The sequence below is a fragment of the Mchenga conophoros genome, linkage group LG6 (assembly GCF_057382185.1).
Source record: "Mchenga conophoros isolate Kocher_MC1m ecotype Shallow Benthic linkage group LG6, M_conophoros_male_GT1.1, whole genome shotgun sequence".
Classification (NCBI taxonomy): Eukaryota; Metazoa; Chordata; class Actinopteri; order Cichliformes; family Cichlidae; genus Mchenga; species Mchenga conophoros.
Genome location: NC_140531.1, coordinates 16,525,111 through 16,547,132, shown reverse-complemented (window position 1 = coordinate 16,547,132; position 22,022 = coordinate 16,525,111). Strand labels below are relative to the sequence as shown.

The window sequence follows — 22,022 nt, the reverse complement described above, 5'->3', positions numbered from 1 at the left end:
GAGGTTCCAATGTTGACGTTTGACTAGAGAAAACAGCATGGAGGTGTTTATCGTGACTTTTACTGATTTATTTGAAAACAGATTCAGTTTTACTGCATTTCAGAAATGTTCTTTCTGTACACACACACACTTAGAAAACCAGGACTTTTATGAATGCGTTTGTTTGGTTGCATGTCTAATTTTACACTCCTGCTGCCACAGCTCGTCTTTGTCATTACTTCTTAAATCCTGCAGATGACAGTAGTGTGCTGACGACCTGACAAATCACAGAGAGAAGAAGTGTTTGCACATGAAGACTACAATCTTCTAAAGGTTTCTGCACCCTCTGTAAAGGTTCACCATCAAACTCTCAGTCATTAAACCATTAAGTCACAAATCTGATAAGTCACAGCCTGATTGCATTTGTTGTTAAAATGTTTGGCTTATTTTTAACAAAGTTAGACTGTTTGTTTTAAAAATGACCCAAGAATGATTTGGTAAGTAAAAACTAAAAAATATAGACCTGTTTTATTCTCAGGTTCACTGAAAGTATGTAATGCAGCCTTGTCTTCATACAAATGGTGGAGGAGTAACTGATCTGTCTCTGCTCCTTCTTTTGTGATACATGTGTAAGGAGTGGTAACGATAAATCACACCTCAGAACCTGTATATATGTAATCTATAATAATGCTAAAACTCCTTGATTATTAGAGTTGCAATGATCTATATCGACTTGTTGATTTATATCAGCCTACAGGTGAATAAGATGGTAAATAAGCTGTGAGAGAAGGAGAGCGGGCTCAGAGGTTCAGTACATACATTTCTTTCACACTCCCAATTTTTTTTTTACTCGGTAACTTATTTTTTTGTCAAAATTTTAAAACTTGTCTTCAGCTGAGTTCATGCTGACTCAGTTAAAATTATTTGAGACGCAACAAGAACATTTTCTGAACTTTAAAAGCTCCACTCAACAAGAACTGTGGGCACATTTTGATATCTCAAACTGGTGGTATTAACTCTGAGCTGAAACTGGGTTTGATCTTTGATATGAGGATTTCTCCCTTCTGTTCTCTGTCAGGATGATCCCACACCGCTTCAGTAATGTTGAGGTGCGTGCTCTGGTGAGGCCAATCCATGACTGATAGTGTTATATTGTGTGTTTTTCTATCCATCTTACTCTAATAGCAGTTTGGGATCATTTGGCATGCTGAAAAAGAAGCCAATTAGATGCTTTCCAAATGTTGGATCAAAATCTTCCAAATTACACTTTTTCTGTCTATAATTCCATCAAATTTGACCTCCAACACTACTGTCCAAAATCAAGGCCCAAATCATAACAGTGCACTGCTGTACCCCTCTCCTGACCTACTGGTGACAATATGAATACAAATGTCAAATTTGCCTCTCACACTGTGTTATCTTTTGCATTTTTAATAGATTCAAATAAAGAAATGTGAATAAATGATGTGTTTTTTTTTTCAACAGGCTGCTATCAACAAAGGGTCTCAAGATATGGTTTAAAATGTGATCTTTGTTTAACTTTTTACACAGTCTATGGTCTGTCGCTTGACTTCAGTTAACAGGAACTTCTTTCTCAGTTTTGAGAAAAACATTGGTTCTCACAATGTGCCAAAGCTGATTTTGCAGCTAAAAGATCTTTGTACAGCAAATCAACCCTCACTCACTCACTCTCTTCTCTCGCTCTCTCTCTCTCTCTCTCTCACACACACACACACACACACACACACACACACACACACACACACACACACACACACTGCATATTTCTATAGCCTTTCTGAAAAGAAGCATATCTGCAGTAAGCAGAGGCCAGAGCGCGCACACACACGTTGATCATACAGCTGCGTTACCATATCTCTGAGGACATTGCATTGACTTATATTAAGTTCCTGGAGCTTTACCCTAGTGTAGTCTTACATTACCTTAAATCAATTCTTCTAAAATTTGGTAAATCATGTTATGAAAACTTGCTTTTTTGCCCCCCAAAACAAAGCTGAGCCTCCACGTTATAACAGCGTAAATAGATTTATGTCCCCATAACACGAGTAATACAAGTGCACACCCAATACCAAGTTCCAGAAGAAGTGCAATGTCAGCAAATGGCTACTGTACACACACACACTTTCAGCATCTTCAGCTTTCAGAGAAGCAAGGTGGTTGGTCTGTTAAGGTGGTCTCACTCGGTGTGTGGCGCTGTCTGTTACTGTTCCCCAAATTCTAACTCGACATTCAACTCAACTTTCTTCCTCCTTGTTCAGTAATGACAAAATGACCGGATCAACAAAAAGTTGTTTTTTAAATTAAAAAAAAACACAAAAACGTAGATATTAGTTCAATAAGTCCAAGTGAGTGTCAAAAGGTGAGGACGATGATAGAAAATCACAATCTGAACAAAATTCAGACAATAATCTTGTGTCTGGATATTCTTCATTTAATTTCATATTGTAGATAAAGAACAAACAAAAAACTAAATAATAAACCTTAACCCAGTCGATAAAAATGTGGAGCATAATGTGTCCTGATCAGGGACACATGCTCCAGGAGGGTTTTTCCTGTTAATAACTTTTGCATCTGGATAACTGAGTTAGGGATGACTGATAGTCCTGGAGCCAGTCACCTGTCCTCCGACTTTAAATCATTGAACTGGACCTGTGGGTCAGTCATCGTGCCTTTTGGAGCATTTTTAATGGATTATCAGATTTCTATTTTGGCTTGCTGTGTAGTACAGACCTTCTGAGAAGGTTGGGCTTCGATTATGGGGCTATGGTGAAATTCCAGTGTTTTATTAGTCTGCAGCCTTTATAAATGAGCTGATACGTGTGTCTGTGTACCTGCACAACTTAGCGCTCCACCCTTCAATCTAAATGTGGTAACTTCTGGTTCTAAAAAACAGTTCAAAGTCCAAAACCAATAGGAGATGTCACTTTTATATTCTCATTGATAAATATATCAGCACTAGGCTCTAAATACATTTCAGCACCAGCAAATGATTTGAGATTAAAAAAATAACATATCCATGAACTCTACAGGACACAGCTAAGGAAGAATCTTAGACACTGTATATAAGAGTGTAAAGGTTCAACAGCCCCTTTGACCCTTTTACAGTAAGGCATTTACTGGGAGATCTTCCCTTCCTCATTTTCCTGCATATGTTTTTCCGTCTCTACCTCCTTGCAGCTGCGGCCATCTTTTGACACCAGTGTGCATCCTGCTTTCATTCTTCTTCTCCCGTGTCGGCAAATTCTGGTGGCACAAAGACAAAAAGCAGGTCTGTGTCATCTTTCCAAACTGGCACGCGCACACCCGCACGAGAGGTAGCGGAGGAGAGATGAAGGAGCAGAATCAGAGCCATGAGAGGTGCAGAAAAGAGGAAATAAGAACAAGGGAGAGCGAATGGCACGCACAGCTTGGCATTTATGCAGAGGATTTCCTCTCCACACCTCGTCTTCCCTCCGCTCGCTCTGTTTACATAAGGAGCCACTTCACATAGTAGCTGCCATGTGTGTCTTGTATGTGAGTGCTGCATATATATGCACTTTCCAGTAACACGGACAGAGAGCATACATGGGCGCCTTCATTCCTTTTGCTGCTGAACTTAAAAATAAAAACCTCAAGTTTCACATTGTTTCGAGATTTTTTTTTGTATGCTTTGTTTTTCTTTTTCAGCAGTAAAAGTTATGAGGAAATTAAACTGCCTCGACGTGTTTTTGAAGCTACCGAGCAATATCCAGGCATTATCATCATCCTCTGCTGGGCTCTGTTGTGGTGTCAGCAGACTGTCTTTTAGCCAAAAGGTGATGGATGTCTCTGGCCACCTCTTTGCTTCCTCTTGAGGAATTTCATAAACCTCTTAGGACACTTCCACAGTCAGCAGACCTAGGAGAACACATATTTTCTTTTTTCTTACCCAAGGTATTGTTATCGTTTTAGCTTTGTCTTCATTTTCTGCCTCTGCCTGTTCCCCTCTAACCTGTCCCCCTCTTTTATTAGCTATCCAAAACTTATCTTTCACTAATTTACTTCAGTGAAAGTTACAGAGGTCGGGCAAGAGTATGATGTTCATGCTGTAGTAGAGGTTATCGTCTCAGTGGTGTCTGTTAAGAAACCAAGGAATCTCGTTTATCTTTTATTTTATAAAAGAGTAGGTAATTATTTTTATATAACAGTTTTGATATGCCTAAGAAAGCAAGCACACTGTCTGGTAAAGACTCTAAGGAAGGTCTGAATCTAACACCGGGACTAATATAACTATCTAAAGTCCACTAAAACCTACACCTGTTTTCACACCTTGCCTCATGTGACTAGGTAGTTCACTCTATATAGTTGACTTTAGTTTATTAGCTAACTAGCGGTCATAGCTTTGTAAGCCCTGAGGATAAAGAAAGATACAGAAAGGTGAGGTTTCTCCGGCTCGATCAAAGGCGGTCAGCATCACTTGCTCTTTGGGGGTTCTTGCTCCCACAATGCAGTTTGTGGGGATAAACTCGTACAAAAAAGTAACTAAATAAGTAGGCAAGTAAGATAGTAAACATTTATTTATAAGGCACATATTATAAACACATTTTTACACACAGATTTCACTGACCAAAGTGCAGTAAATAAATTATTACATCTATTTATAAATACAGAGATGTAATTATTTTAAACATTTTTAAAAAATAGGATATTGAATTATGAGGCCTTCAACAAAAAACAGCGAAAAACAACTAGAGGACAGCAGGGGATGAACAAAGTTACAGATATAATAAATGAAGGATTAGTGGGCAAAAAATGTATACAGGAAATGTCTTTGTAATCACGTAGGTTACCAGTGTTGAAAAATACTACTGTTTTATGGAGTCTGTGACAAAGTGGGTGAGAAGACCATTTGTCCATATTCTTAGTCAACATTCTTGTTCTGATTAAACCATATTTCATATGTAGTCTGCAACAGGCAAACATCTACTATCCCGGGTTTGTTTATGTTTTGCACTTTTACAGATTATATAATATAACATCTTGGTTTAAATCAATTCCTACGAGTTTGTTAAGTTAACATGTTCTTTATTTCAACTGTTAATTTGTATTGTTTAGAACTTACCTTACCTACCTGTCTTCCAGAAACAAAAGGAGGAAATGTAGTTTTACTTCCTGCTTTATAGCTTCTGGGTTCATCTGAGGTCACAGGATGAGACCAGGTGCAGAAGGGGAAGAATTCTTGTAATTTAATAAAGTTGATTTTAGAGGGTTTATGGAGAAATAGATTTATTGTTGTACTATGTATTGATTACACCATAGAGTTTATGTTGTTAGTAAAGAGTGGCAGTAGAGGTTTGAATATAATCATGTTCATCTTACCTACTGAATGGAATAGTCCAGAGGAGAAATTGTTTGGTTAAGTGGACTATTTAAGCAGAAAAACTCAGGTGTTCGAAGAGAAAGGTTCAGGTCAGTGTAGCTGTGTGCAGGCTGACCTTAGTTTCCGTTGATTTAAGTTCAGTTATGTTTATTTGAACTGAGTTAATTTGGAGTTGAGTTTCTTATTTGTTTCTTTGTAAATATTGTTTGGGTCACAAAATGGTGAATAAATCAGTTGCTACACTGCAAAGCATCAGCCTCCTGCACTTCTTTGACCGCTTAAGTCAAGTCCTACCACAAAGTCAACTACCCAGGCTTGTTAAAAACTTGTTATTGTGGTTAAAAACTTGACCCTTGAAGTCTTTGGCCTTAAAGTCCAGTCAAGGAGTTTATTTTGGATGAATGACTGACCGATGTTTAGCCATGCTTTCCGTTACAAAGCACTGTGCTACGTCACAAATGAGCCATTTAAAAAAATATTTTAACCAAAAAAGGGCAGAAACTAAATTATGAAGAAAAGTCAGAAATTTGAATGAAATGATCTGCTGATCCTGCATCAAGTGGAAAAAAACACCAACAAAAATAAATGCAAATAGAATAAATGGTAGCAAAAGGAGGAAAAGAGAGTTGTGTTGTTTGTATGATATATCCACCAGCTATGAGAACTAAGTACAGGTTCTCAGTAGGTTGCATCGCAACAAAAGCTTACCTGAATATACATGATATTTACTTGAACAATGCTTACAGTAACATGGCGTCACAGTGTACCACTACATGTTGTGTTACTTATACTGCTGTAGCAGTAAACAAAGAGATACACCAGGTCACCAGAAATAAGATTCTCATGCAATGATCAATTTCTTCAGATTTAAGATCTCATTTAGGGCTGTATGCATTGATTTAGGGGCGTTTGTAGTGTACATGTATTATTTATGTTCTTGGAAACCTGCTAAATATACATAACATACTTAACATGTTCCTGAGGGAAACATCTGCTTCTTCAGCTAAATGCTCCACCACTGTGTCCGCCTTCCAGAGCATGCAGCTGTTTTTATCTATTTAAGTAAAAACAGCTGTATGCTCATATTATAGCATACATTTTTTACATTACAGATTTCTTTCAGCTTGATAAGTCGTGCTTTAAATCTCATTCAAGTCACATTTTGGGTCAAAATCTCTGTTTTTAGCAGCATTTCATCAGGTTGATGAATATGTTGCACATCAAAGCTGAATGTAATATTTTGACATGAATATCATGAAAATGTGGCTGTTGTCTTCATATAGATGAATGGCAGTGTAGGAAATGTTGCTGTGGATTTGATATGTTTCTATGGATTACAGCAGAATTAATTCAAGGTAACTGGGGACTCTATGAGTGACAAAGATAGCTTAAACAGTCTGTTATAACCAGAGTGGATCACTCAAATGCCTGATTCAGATAATGCATATCTTTGAAGTCAGAGTAGTGTGCAGCAAACCTGGTGCAGTTCAATTCTACTGCATCTAGAAACAAAGCTAATATTAGTGCTCCAATACCTGCAGACCACAGCACTTGGAGGAGTCTCGAGGGGCTGCTGCTTTGTTTGAGGGTTCCTCTTGATATTTGTGTGCGGGTGTATGTGTGTGTTTGGATATGAGAGAGTGTGGCTTCAGGGAGGGGTGGTGGTCAGTGCGCTGGGTCAGAATGCTGGCGAGGTACTTTCACAGAGTTTCACTGATCGATAAGTGCTTTAAATAGGGACACAAATACCTGAACACAGCATTAATTTCAATAGCTGGAGCCTATTTAAGAAGGAAGTGTTTTTGCTGAATAGATTTGGTGGGTAGTAACCACACAGATGGACTGTAAGTGGCTTGAAAGGCCAAAAATGCCACTAAATGCCTTCCCTGGTGTTAATTTGCAGGTGTTCGAGAGGGAAAAGCAGACCACAAATAAGCACTAAACACACACGCACACAAACACTAAGTAAAGTGTGGAGGCTTTTTAAAATAACTTTAACACTGTTCTCGTGGTAAGTACGAGTCTTGTGACATGCACTCCCAAAACAACAACATGCCCACCAGCTTCACCCAAACGTCTATGCAAATCAACACGCATCGGCATAACATGGATGTAGAAAGAATGTATTTGACCTGCGGTTAACAACTGCACACTTAAACACACCGATTAGTGCAGTGAGTCACAAACTATAAGATACCCCTAGGCATGGATGACCAGTAGAAACTTGTGAAGTGAAATGAAGCTGAGTGAAGGTGACTTGGTTGGAAAACACACAAGCAAGTGTCAGCCAGTGCTGCTGTGCTGACTTTTATTTCATTAAAATTTCATTTGTCTTTTGTTTTTGTACAATGGTTGAAAATGTGGAGTGGGAGGGCAAGAGCTCGTTTTGGCTTAGAGTAGTGGCTCGTGGCATTTACCTGCCAAACTTTTTGCTGAGCTAAGCAGTAGTGCTTCAGCACACCCTGCTGGTGATGGCAGTTTGCTTGCTCTCCCCAAAGTTTTTCTTTATCTACCTATTTATTTTTATTATCCTTGTTAGTGCAATTCTTGCCATTAAGACTCGTTGATAATATCAGAACCCTGATCTTAGTATGAGGAATCAGACTGACACAGATTCATCCTGTCAGAGTTGGTTGTTGCTCCTTTTTTCTATCCCACAAACTTTCAGGTTGTCCAGCAGGTTAATTTTGGGACAAAAAAAACCAGGAGTGTGTCGACCTGCGCGCGCGCGTGTGCGCGCGTGTGTGCTGCCTCTAAGGCAGGGGTGTCAAACTCAGATACACAGTGGGCCAAAATTCAAAACTGGAACAAAGTCGCGGGCTAACGTTAATATTTATTGAAAAAAAAAAAAAAAAAAAAAAAAAAAAAATATATATATATATATATATATATATATATATATATATATATTCCTCCAGTTATAAGAATGAATCTTTTCTTATGGACAAGTTTAGCTGAAAAACTGAATATGGAACAAGCAAAGCTTAATACTAAACAGTATATACATTAGCTGTATAATGCCAGTAGGCCAGCTCTAATAGTAATTTGGTATGGCTTCGCGGGCCAAATGTAATTAGGCTGCGGGCCAAATTTGGCCCACGGGCCAGAGTTTGACACCTATGCTCTAAGGGATTTGTGTCCAACCGTGGATAGTGGACAGCTTGCGGCTGGATTGATGGCGTGACGTCAGCGCGCCGCTACCTCTCCCAGAGGGCAGGATTAGTCGGGAGCGGCAGAGACAGCGCTCCGGTAATCTCCCGGTAATAAATGGGGGGAGTCAGGCACGTTTGAAACTGCCGGTACCGAGTGACATCCCGAGACCCCCTGAGACTCCGGAGAAAGTCCCCACAGTTGCAGCACGATGGGTCGCTATGTGGCTCCGCAGCAATCCAACGCGCCCCGGGCAGGTAAACGCAGCAGGTAAGCTGTGGAGACGTATGGGTGAGCTTGTCTCAGGAGGATTTACACTGGCAAGGTGTTCACTGTCTGTCAACAACTGCTGGGGTTTTATTTTTACTGCTGTAGTCTTCCGTGTGTGCATGTGCACGTGTATAGGCAGCACTGGGGGAGATTATGGGTGGTTCCTGACAACTTTGCAGTCCGTGCGAAATTAGAGTAAAATACGTCAAATGAAATTGACTGTAAAGGATTTTTTTCTCCCCCTCTTGCCTAAATGCTCTTAGCGTTCTTTTCATGAACTAACACGCTCAGGCTGCTGCGCTGGACCTGTGGATGTCAGGGATGCAGGGGAGGATCACGAACTCGGTTGTTGACCGACCTACTGCTGCCAAGGGTATTTATGAGAGATTAGAGAAGACATCATAGGTGAATGGCAGACTGGTCTATCTATCTATCTCGGGTTGCAGACTATCTCCCACTCTAAAGGCCATTGCTCAGTAGGGATTTATTTATTTATTTATTTATTTATTGAAATTCACTATTTAAGTTTCAAAGGTTTAAAACTGATGTCCCTCTCCCTCTCTCTATGACAGCAACTCAGAAGGGGGCCAGAATAAAAGACCACTTGTCACGTCATGACTGTAAAGCTCCTGCCTCTGGGCGTTTATGGTTTGGCTCTCACCTACTTGGCACCTGCCTCAGAATAACCAGATAACACCTACTTAGAGTCACAGGCAAATTTGTGGCCACCGTGTTACTTTTACCGCTACCGGTTCTTTACTGCCAGTTCACTTTATTTTGCGGGTCAATGTGAATAAAGGTCCAATTAAGCCGGTGATGATTAGTGAGCGGCTTCCTCTCTGAGATCAGAGAGAAGGTTCAGGAGTTTTGCGCATTAAAAAAAACGAACGAAGAAGACTGCGAATGGTCCATTGAATGGAGACAAAAGAAGACAGAGACGTGTGGTTCTGCACCACTTGGGACGAACAGTGCGGTTGTGTGTGTGTGTGTGTGTGTGTGTGTGTGTGTGTGTGTGTGTGTGTGTGTGTGTGTGAATGGGCGGTGCGCTGACTTGGGTTGAGAGAGAGAGACAGTACCACCACCGGACACGAGAGAAAGAGAGACAGAGAGACACAGAGAAAGAGAGAGAGAGAGAGAGAGAGAGAGAGAGAGAGAGAGAGAGAGAGAGAGAGAGAGAGAGAGAGAGAGAGAGAGAGAGAGAGAGATTGCGCTAGGCGAGGGACGAGAGTGTTGGTTGGAAACACACAAGGTGGATGATTCTCGTGCGTGCAGCAGCAGCAGACACACCACCGTGCGTCTTTACGCTCAGAGATCACCCAGCCCTGATCTCCTAACCTCTCCTCTTTCTTGCTTGTCTAGCAGCAGCTTCACCTGCGAAGCCACAGCGGAGGACAGCGGAGCTTCTCAGCGGACACTTTGCTGACTGAGAGACGGACGCACGGAAACCTCAGCGTACTTTAACCATGGAGGAGAGTCAGTCGGAGTAGGGTAACTTACTACAACCTACACCATCCACAAGCAGACTGTCACAAAGGACGCCAATCTTCAAGATGGCCCGATAAATTCTTAACGCCGTGCTTCGGAGATTGGATTGTCCATCTCTCAGTAGCGCACGAGACGAGCAGAGAGGCCGTTATTTGGTTATTTCAGTCTTCAGATGGACCGTGTGCCATCCGCACTTGCTGGTAAGATGCGCTGGATCACACTGGTGCTTGCCGGCTTGACTTTCTGGGGCAAAGTTACTATTTGTAACTGTTTCGACTACGAGGAGCCAGACTATGAATATTATGAGGAAGAGAGAGCGGAGACCATTGACTACAAGGACCCCTGCAAAGCTGGTGAGTCATTTTACTTTATTTTAGCTTTTAAATTATAAAAGTAACACAAGAACTATATTTATTACTCTGGTCACGGTGATCCTGCCCTCCTACAGCTGGCTCCGAGGCGGCACGTGCGTGTGTGTATGAGGGATGACAGCGCGCTTCTGCCAATAACCGCATAACCGGTGTCGGTGTCTGTAGCGATCTCGCAGATGCATGCCACGTGCATGCCACGGTGACGGTCACGTTAAGTCTGATGCACTTTTCAATGCATGCAAACACACAAACATGCTCACATTCAGCTCAAGCATCCCCCAGAGTCCAAATATTGGTGGCGCGCATGGATCGCATACGTTTGCGCGCGTGTGCAGATGTCAAGTCAACTAATAACAGGAATAAAAATAACAGCTGGATTTACACAGGCGCGGATTCACGTTCTGTCTCTCACACACATGCGCGTGCACACGTGATAAACATTTAACATTTGTGTAGTTGTTGTGGAGTAACACCCTGATGTGGCTTAATCGCTATGAACGAATTTCTTGTGTGTAAAAAATAAAAGAAAGAAAATCTTTCACTGAATCGAAAATAAATGTGTCTGTTGTGTCAGCGAGTGGTTGCCAGTTTTTTAAAGTTTTAAAGTTTTATACATAAGAGGTGTATTTTTTTAATAGGTCTTTTATTGGCGGCGGGAAGGGGGGGGGGGGAAGGGGGGGTCATTTTGGTTTTTATATAGTCGCTCTCTTAACCAGTCCCTCTCCTCCTAGTTATTCTCCTCTGTTAGCGCCTGGACCATAACCTTTAAATGCAGTATTTGTTGGTGACCATTTACGTATCCCCATTTTATTAAGGCTGGCTATATGGGAGATGTTTTAGACTGTTACCAGTGTAATGATGACCAGTGGCAGCACCAGATAAGATACACCAGATAGAAACTGGTATTATTACGTTTTCAGCGGTGTGAATCATCCATGTTCTTCTGCTTATCCAATTAAGGGTTACAATTTTTGTGAAAGCCTCTTCCAGCTGTCCTAGCGCTAGAAGAAGGGTACACCCTGGACATGTCACCAGCCTGTCATATGGCTGACAGAGAAACAGACAGACACACTACCTACAATCAATTAAGAATCACTAATAACCTAATATGCGGCAGACAACCCACGGAGTCACTAGGAGATGATGCAAACACACAGAAAAGGCCCAACAGGCCAGTGGATTCAACCACCAGCCACTGTGGAAATGACTGTACGCCAAAGAATAATTAGATTAAATCCTTCAATCCTCACTCTTCTTATTATCTTATACAGACAATACATCTTATGCTTCTTTTTTTACCTTCACTTGATGAAAACAAGCTTGTGCTGTTGCTCAAGTTATTAATTTTTAAAATATTGATAAGCTATAAAATTATTACTTTTTTTCCCTAGGTTTTATGTTTTTGTTCATTTGGGAACAAAAATGATTGAGAAATTGTTCTGCAAAAAGGTGTTCCTGTAAAACAGAAGAATACATGTACCTCAGGGCTGATGAGTATATGCACAGTGCCCTGAGGAGCTCCATCCTGTGTTGTGTTGGATGACCACAATTAACTGTGTGGTGGCCCTGGCCACCCTTGGCCACTACTTGGCTCCTCCCCTAATTGTCCCTGAAGTGCACAAACCATTAATAAGAAACATTTGGCACCTAGTAATTGTGTCCTAGGTAAAAGGGAAAATGCAGTTCAGTTTCATATATAGAGCAGCAATTCATAATCACAGTAGGCTCAAGGTGCTCGAGTTTGCTCCAAAATGAGAGAGAAAACGCCAACAATAGGACATATGTGTGTTGATCTTCTTGCTTTTAGGCCTAGAACAACGAATTTCATAATCTAACTTAATATCTTTTTGATATATTTTTTAAGGTTTTTCTGACCCTCTCCTCTCCTCTTTCTATAAGAGGGATGTTGGGATGGTGTAAAATAAATAAGCATCTTTTAAAATCTGGATCCTTGTTTGGGGTTACACCCTCCTGACTTTGTGTGTCTTTCTCCGTGTGTGTTTGTGTACATGCGTGTCCATGTGTGTTTTAGTGGTACTTAATGTTGTCTGCGATGACACATTGGACTGATAAGAACTCCACCCCAGAGCGCTAAGCGTCCACACGCTGACCAACACACATTCTTCCCATACCAAATACACAAACCTGACAACCGTGGACATTGGCCAGTGTGTGTGTGTGTGTCTGCATGTGTGTTTGCTCATGTGCATGTCACACTGATCTCTATGGGTGATTTTTATGTTGACTCTGCAATCCCATGTCTCTGTGGCTTTTTAGCTATGCAAAGAACTTACCCTTCATTCGTTTGTGTGTGTTTTGATGGGAGCCCGGCAGGTTAAAGGGAGTCAGTAAGTCTACGCATGTTTGTGAGACCGAGCGAGTCTTTAAGGTTAAAATAACTGAGAGAAAAAACACAGCGAATGTATTTATTTTCTGAAAATATCGATGAACATAAAGAGCCTTCTATACTCAGCTGCTGAGGTTTCTTGCAGCAAATTGCATAAACGCACACAGGCACACACACTCCTAATAATCAACACATACGTTCATCTTATAAGCCTTATAATTTTACAAGTGCCATTTGTTTTCAGGCATTTCTGTTTTATTGGACATTTGACAGCTGGCACCTTTTTACATCATTTGAACATGTATAGCTCATTTATATTAAATACTGAGTCCTCAAATTTCATTCTCCTTTTACTTTCTCCTCTGATGATTTGGTTTATAATAAGAAAATGACAAAACCATCTCATCTCAGAGTCAGTGTAGGTTTTTTAAACTGTGAATGCAGCCCCACTGGTGAGGTATGAAACTGCTGTGGGTGGGGTGTGGACGACCACGGTTAAAAAAAATGTAATTAACTTGAATGATTTGTGTAGGATCGGATAAGTGGAAGAGGATGGATAGATTTGTGCAGAGATAATAAAGTCTGGTGATGCAATGTTGATGACCTTTACTTCTCTAAAATTCAATTTGAGTCATTTTTTATTGTTAATAATTGCTGAAAGCTGTGCATGTGTGTGTAGTGGGGTCAATTACGGCTTCTGAAGGCAGAAATTTTTTTTAGAGCCACTGGTGTGGAGGGTGCTCTGGAGCTTTGGCCTGTTTTGCATGATGCTCATCAGCAGATTGAGTTTGCTTATCTTCTCATCTGGCTCAAAGTTTGCAAAGTTTTCATCATTTTATGGTGTCAGTTTATTGTTTAGATGCACAAGTCTTGGGCTAAAAAATAACACTACTGTAAATACAAACGAGTAAATGATTCTGTTTTTTGTTTTATGCCTGCATCCTCACCACCTTATGTCTGTAACTGTTCCACTTAGTACTGTGTGGGAGCATGTCATTTAATATCTACCTGCACATTCTGAAATACAAGCTTTCAATATGCTAATCCAGCCACAGATACGGACACACAAATGTTTCAGTGTGAGCCTGCAGAGCCTCTGACAGACACACACAAGTGTCTGCTGATGTGCAGCTGAATTTAAACCCACTCGCACGCACACATCTCCTGAGATTTTCTGGAGTAATCGTGTTGCAATTAATGCACTGACTTGGCAGCTATGTGCAGCTTGTAAGAAGTGGAAGCGCGACTCATTCCACGCCTGACCCCATGGCATCGGTCTGAGTGGTTGGTATTCCGCCTCCTGTTTTTGCTGGGAAAACACAAGGGGAATATTTGGCTGTCTGCTTATCTCCTCCGAGTCCCGCGCTGGTAGACAGGGGAACACACACTTCCATGCCTTTGTGAAGTGATTTCCCTACACGAACACACATGCACACACACACACGGTACACACACACATGCTAAGCTCCCTCCATTCACCCGCGCTTATCTCTTCCTGGTTGTCTGCATCCTGCTACTCAGCTGGAGATGACACACATACGCGCACGCCCACACACACAAATGCGCACACGTATGTGCCCCTACGCTCACTCAAGAGTCATTCATGCTTCCTTCCAAATCACTGTTCTCATAAAATCCTCACACACATCGAGTGAAAGCTAAACAAACCTCGGTATCTAAAGGCTGTGGGTCTTTTCTTCAGGAGGAATCAGAGACATTACTACCTTTTCTCTACTTTAAACACAATAGTCGGGCATCGTAGGAGTGTGTGTGGGCACAGTGTGTTGTTTTTTTTTATGGACACATCACTGAGATCAGGTGTTACAACATAAGACTTAAAAGATTTAAAAATTTTTATACAAAATTTGTTTGAGGGGTGGCACAGTGGCAAAATAGTTAAGAATTGTTGCTTGACAGCAAGAAAGTCCTAGCTTTGAATCCACCGGCTGGCACAGGCACATCTGTGTGGAATTTGCATATTCTTCCTGTGCCTGTGTGGGTTCTCTCTGGTGCTCCAACTTCCTCCCAGAGTCATGCATGTCAGATTAATCAGTGAGTCTAAAACTCTGTCACAGTTGCCAACGTCTATATTTCTGCGTTAACCACGCCACCCTGTCCAGGGTGTACTTCACCTCTTGCCCTTTGAAAGCTGAAATAGCCTCAGGCCTCCCACAATGCTAAAGTGAATAAGCAGTTCGGAGAATAGATGAATGAAATTAATGAATGAAACAAAGTTGTTTATTCTCTGCATCATGTGCACCTAAAGCAGATTGTCACTGCACATAGTCAGGTGATATGGCTAGTTACATCACAGTCTTCAATTCAACCTTTCATTGGAGGGATCACCTCATAAACCGTTTCACATTGGCTGAAGCTGATTCAGATGTGATGGTAGAATATATAAGGTACCATACTACACTGTACTTTACTGTAAAATAACTGGGATCTGTTCTATCAGTTTCTCATTTTATATGCAGATAAAAGATTCTGGCACATGGCATTTAAAGAACCATTTAAAGTGTACGCCACAGTCTGAGGCAATTGCGTTATCTTGTTCACCACAGAACAAGATGCAGGGTGTGCTTGTTTGAAAGTCTCGTGGATAGGTTTGTTTTAGTCAAGAAGAACAGCAGAAAGAGCGTCAAACAAAACAAATCCAAAATAAACAGGACACGGATTAAGTCAGACATACTGTAGCATGAAAAGGAGGAACTGTGGTGGAGGTTGCAAAGTGGCTTGCAGATGCACAGCAGGTGCTGTTATCAATTTTTGGGGAAAACAAATCTGATGTTGATATACAGGTTGATATACATTGTACATAAATATATCCATGCAAAGTGCTGCTAGGCCTTTACTGCAATCACCTTTAGGTGCTGCTGGTTTGTGGCTCTCTTTGTCATCATTTCCATAACATAGAAGCTGCTCTGTTGGGATGAGATCGGAAGACCGACTTGGCCAATCAAGAATATGGCCTTTATTTGGCTGGAGAAGCTATTGTGTTGTTTTTGCTATAAACTTTAGGTCATTATCCATTTGCACTGTAAAGCACTGTCTGATCAGTTTTGAAGCATTTGGCTAAGTCTGAGCAGAGAACATAACCCTGTACACTTCAAAATCTATCCTGCTACTTCTATCAGCAGTTCCATGATAAATAAAAAACACAAGTAGCCTGGTTACACAAACAGGAATACACGTCGACGCCATAACGTTACCTCCAACATGGTTTATACATGACGTGGCTGTTTCCCCCCTTCTCCATACTTTTGTTGTTGTTGTTTTTCTTAACAATGGGAATAATTCTATGGTTGTTCACTTTAGTTGTCATCTATAGTGTTTCAGGCTTCCTTTTTTGTAAACAATGCACTGGGCTAATTATACAGATCTTTTATCTGCTTAATTTGTCATAGAAAGGAACAGGAGTAACCTGGTTATAAAAGAGCTGTTTGTCAATCAATTTTTGATTTAATTTTGAGCCTTTGAAAATGTTGAGACTGTATAATGAAATGGCTGTAATTCCTCCTCAACAGTTAATGCAAAGCTTTTGTTGAAACCCTTGAATTAAACCTGCAAGTCTGCGCTTCAATCACATCTTTATTCTTTGATTTAAAACCCACTGTGGCATAGAGAGAAAGAAATTAGTAATGATAACCAATACAGCTGATTAGTACGAGTTTAACTCACACTTAAATTTTCTAGAAGTGTCCCAAGCGTACCTCAGATCCTGGGATTTGAACGCCTGTGCAGGTATATGTTCGCTGTGTACTGTACATGCAGCCCACCAAGTCGTGACATGAGCTGCAGCTACTGTTCATCCCTTCCCCCATTCATCAGTAGGAAGGAAACTAGAGCAACATGTGTATGTGTACATTTGGCACCGCGGCTGCCTTGCATCTTTGTGTGTTAGCGAGGGAGCAAGTGGTCTCACTCATATTATATTAAACAGGATTTTCCCGAGCAGAGTGCTCCTGCCACTGAGCTTCCGAAGTCTTCCTCAGGATTCCCGCCTCAGCACAAACTCTGCGGCCATGCCCAGGGCCGACTGTTTGTTCTGGAGCGTCATTGTTCCGGAGCAGCAGAAGCCATGAGTCAGCATCGTCTTCACATCGCCCACCTGCCATGCACCGTTCAATTATTAAATGTCTAGGTGCTTTTATGTCACCCAGCTTTCCCTGATGGTATTTATAGAAGCAAAAAAATAAAAAATAAAAAATCAGACCCATTCACACATTAATGTCTGAAGAAAAGCATCTTTCTCCTGGCAGTCAAACTTCTTTTGTTGTCTAAGTATTGTAGCAGCAAACTCCTCCCTACACTCCACCTGCTGCAGTTGCGATCTTTGATGCCTAAGCAAGCTAACGTTACAGGAAAAAAGTGATGACCATGTAGCTGAGCTAGCCTGTATTGTCACCTGTGGCTGAAGACAGATACGTTTAACCAAACCAGGTAAAGAGAAATATCTTTTTGAGTTCAGATCTCTGACAAAGATCTCTTTAGGATCCTTATGATGTCATAAATTCTGGTTTTCTCAGTCTTTAATTGCCCCCATAGATAATCAGCACTATTGAGATCAGGTGACTGTGGAGGGCAGTTCATCGTACCTCTTCTTTCCTCTTCTTTGGTCTTCTGCTGCTGTACGACTCCTTGTGGTGCTGCTTCTCCTTTGTAAAGAGTTCACCAAACGATGTCTCCATTTCCCTCTCAATATCATACTGCTTAGGGGAATTTGAGGCACAGCTGATGGACGAACAACAGCTACAAGTTGATTATTTTAAAAATTCCTCTGATGTGAGTCAATCAATTCCGCCTGAGTCTCATGTGAACGCTGCTCCACTGGAAAGATTTCATGCCTTCACTTGATTTATGCACTGTAATCTAACTGAAACTCATCATTTACGGCAACTGCACTGAAATCCAACTTCAAATGAAGTTACTCATCCGGTAATTGAAACTATGTAGTCACACCTGGGTTCAGCTATCTGCGATCTCAACAAGAACAACATTGTTCTCTGTTCTATGACTTTGTGCATTTAAAGGCCAGTTGGCTGCTCGTTCCCTGGGTGCAGACCCGGGGCACGCCGACGGGAAACCGAGCCGTAATCACGTCCCGTCACAATGTCTGGCCAAACCCATGACCCGCTAGGGAGGAATCCCAGTGTCACAGTAAAGTGATTAGGGGGTTACACCAGCTCTGTGAGTGCATGCGTCATATGATATCATGTTATTCTGTCTCATACCAAACATGTCTTTGCGCGATCTCGCTGTCAATTTATAGTTCAGAGTTCTAAGTGAGCGAGGCCTTTGAAATCTTTTCATTCATTTCAGATTTAATTATACAGCAGCCAGTTCACAACACGAGTCATCTCAGGTCACAGCACATTTAAGGTCAAGACCTTAGAAAAAGAGAAAACCCTCTTTGAGCAATGAACAGTGGAGATAAGGTGGTTTTTACTCAACATATTTGTGCTCTCCTACCCTTTACCTTCCATCCATAGCATTTTACAACATGTTCTTCTTTTCCTTTTGATCTCTTGGCATAGACTACTAGCAATATTTACTGAAAAAACTAAAAATAGCTCCACTTGGACAAAAGCTCCTGTTAACTGGATTTGTTTATGATCAGTCTGGACTTCATTCCGGGTCATTTCAAATGTCCAGGTGTGTGCCTCACGGCCCTGCCATCTGTTTTCAGCTGTGTTCACGGATGAAGAAACTGTGCTTATTCTAATCTCTAGACAAACACACACGCACACTGTGGCGCAGGTAAACACAGTGATGTCCTCAGTGTACAAGTGTGTAACTGGGTCTTTGTCAGTGTCTGGGACTATATTTACGTCTGTAAAAATATATAATTAGAGTTTGCGTGTTTTGTATAGAGTCAGACCTCAGTGCGACTGGTGATTTTAAAGTTTCTAATTATGGCTTCAATTCAGTGAATACTCACCAACACTGTAAGTACCCTGTTTTATTCAGGATTTTTTTTCTATTGCATGTCACTCTTGTCTCTTGCCTCTGTGTCTCTCTCTTTCAAATCTACTTGCAGCAGGGTGTGGGTATGAACATTTTTGGACTTGGACTAAGCAGCTACATTTTTCACATTTTTTTTTTTTTACCAGTGATAGAAAAACTGCAGCATCTCTTTACATTCCAGCACCTTGGCGTAAGTGCAGTAGCTCAGCATTATTCCATCTTAAACACTCAAAGAAGAATAGAAACGGCCGTTTCAATTTCAAGTGCTACTCAAAGTCATACTTTGCTTCACAATGGACAATGGGGGCTTTGGACAGTTTGGTTTCACAGCAGTTATTTTGGGTTTCGGGATAAAAAAAATCCATAGAGACAATCCATGTAGCATCTCCAGGAATTTCAACACTTTACAATTTGTGTTTGAGTCTAATGTTCGATCAGAGTGTTGTGAACGTTATGAAGGTTGGTACGTGGGCTTGTGTCACACATAGGCTTTGACACAACCCCCCTCTGTGTACTCTGTAAAGGAAGGCCAACTTGAAAGTGCTTTAAACTGACTCCTTTGGTTGGTAAAATCAATCAAAAGCTATACAAGACTATAAGACTATTTATTTATTTATGGCCTCTGCAGATATTAACCTGGTTTCAATCACCAGTTTCAAAACTTACCGAATATGGTGGTTGGTTTTTTTTTTTGCAAATTTTGTAAATTAGGAGTAAAATAGATAATAAGAAGCAAACTCACCAAGGCAGCTCACTCTCCAATATTTACCTTTAAAGGAAATATTGTATTTTGTATAAATTCATTTGGGTTTTTAAATTCAAGAAGTTTGTAGTGCAGTAAAAGTCAGATAAGGGATTACAGGTATTGATTTGTAAACGATCTGACATGAATAACTTGATCCTATTATATGATATTATACCACTATGACTAACTAGGCAGCTCATTCTCTGTCTCTTAGCAACCCTGTCTTTAAACATGCAACACACTTTGGGGTAGAAGTGTAAAAGTGAGGTCAGAGGTCAAATGTTGTAGTTGTTAAGTCCTTTTACATTGTTGTTTATACTAGTCAGACTAGTTGGAGCATCTGATTGTTGATGTGTTTTATAATGTTTGGAATGTTTTTCTGTTATATATACTGTTGGTGTTTTTATAGACTTAAAAAAGGCGTTTGATACAATTGATCATTCTATATTAATGAATAAACTAGAGAGATATGGCATAAGAGGGATAGCATACAAGTGGATGAAAAGTTACCTGGATGAAAGATATCAATATGTCGAATTCAATAATGTAAAATCTAAGCAGTTGAAGGTAACTTGTGGTGTTCCTCAGGGCTCTGTGCTGGGCCCTAAATTATTTATATTATATATAAATGACATATGTAGTGTTTCCAAACTGTTAAAATGTGTATTGTTTGCTGATGATACCACTCTATACTGCTCAGGTAAAAACTTAGAACAGCTTCTGACTACAGCGGAAAAGGAGTTAAATATATTAAAAAACTGGTTTGATGTAAATAAGTTATCATTAAATATAAAGAAAACAAAATTGATTATTTTTGGCACTAGACAAATGAAAAATGTATCTAAAATAAGGGTTAATGGAATTGAAATTGAAAGAGTGTACGAAAATAAATTTCTTGGAGTGATAATTGATGATGAGCTGAGTTGGAAGTCTCATATAAACCACGTGAAAACAAAAATGTCAAAAACCATTGCTATTCTCTATATAACAAAGCATGTCCTGAACAAAAAATCATTATACACACTTTATTGTTCTCTGTTGCTTCCATATATGACTTACTGTCTGGAGATATGGGGTAATGCATATAAAACGAACACTCTTCATATTTTCAAGTTACAAAAAAGAGCTATAAGAATTATAAACCAATCAAACTATATAGAACCAACTAACATTTTGTTTATTAATCTGAATACCCTGAAATTTTATGATTTAGTTGAATATAAAATGGCACAGATAATGTATAAAGCACAAAATAACTTGCTTTGCCCCAGTACTCAGAAGCTGTTCAAAGTCAGAGAGAGTCAATATGACTTAAGGGGAACAGATTTCTTTAAAAAAAACAAGATAAGGACAAACATAAAGCAGAGATGTGTTTCTGTTAGAGGAGTTAACCTGTGGAATAGTTATGACAGTGATTTAAAAAGGTGTAGTTCATTTTCCTTGTTTAAAAACATGTTTAAAAATAGAGTATTAGAAAAATATATAAATCAAGAATGAAAAGAGCAAAAAGGAGAAAAAAAAATAACCTCTTGATTCTTTTGCTTTGATGTAGTTACTTATCTAAGGTGGAAAGTTTTTTTTTCTTTGTTTTTTTTTTTTTGTTGGTTTGTTTGTTTGTTTGGTTGGTTTTTGCTTTGTTTTATTATTTTCTTCAAGCCCTGTGTACAGGAGCTGCATACAAAAAGATATTTTGTGAAAAGGGTTGGCGTAATAAGCAAATGCTTCAGCCAATACCTTTTGATTAGCCTTGTCTCATGCTTTCTTTCTTTATGGTAGATTTTTGTTCTGCTTTCACTGTTTTTTTTCCCCCACTGTTTTCACTGAGATTTGAATTTGAATGCTAATCAATAAAATCAAAATCAAAATGAAAAAAAAAATGTGATATCATATTTGGATGCAAACTATAATGTGGTATTTAGAAGATATACGTGTCACATATACATGTAGATATGATTTTCTATATGCCAATATGTTTTTGATACAAACAATGGCAGTAAGAAACTTTGACTTTCAGATCAATCTGTTGATGTTGAAGGAGAGGTCAGAGGTCAACATGATATTTTAACTCTTTCTATGGTACTTTATACATATTGACAATACATACTGAACTTGTAAGATTCATAGTTTCTAAGTCATAATGTTTTTTGTCAGCTTGGTAAAAAGAATAATCATGGAGCTGATTTTAAAGATCTTGGTGTTACACTGAGCAGTGTCCAAGTCTTTCAGTCAGCTCCACTTGTCGTGCCTAACTTTAAAAGACCGAGATGGTGATGGGCAAAATGTCCAAGTTGAGGTTTCAGAATATTAGTTGACAAACCAGTGGAGCCATCTATATCCATTTTTAATCTT

The 22,022-nt window shown here is 40.0% G+C and overlaps 1 protein-coding gene across 4 annotated transcripts in view; it reads left to right on the top strand.

The window, feature by feature from the left end:
• Window positions 1-8,561: 8,561 nt before the first annotated feature.
• Window positions 8,562-22,022, top strand: part of tll1 (tolloid-like 1) — a 62,256-nt gene continuing 48,795 nt past the window's right edge. The window contains exons 1-2 of one of the 4 annotated variants that reach the window (XM_085276466.1): window positions 8,562-8,758; window positions 10,121-10,596. In XM_085276466.1, coding sequence (XP_085132592.1) covers window positions 10,416-10,596 — 181 coding nt within the window. In that variant the 5' untranslated portion in view covers window positions 8,562-8,758; window positions 10,121-10,415. Of the gene's footprint in view, window positions 8,759-9,112; window positions 9,132-9,978; window positions 10,008-10,117; window positions 10,597-22,022 lie in introns of those variants that run through there. The other 3 variants (XM_085276467.1, XM_085276469.1, XM_085276468.1) reach the window with 3 other exon arrangements.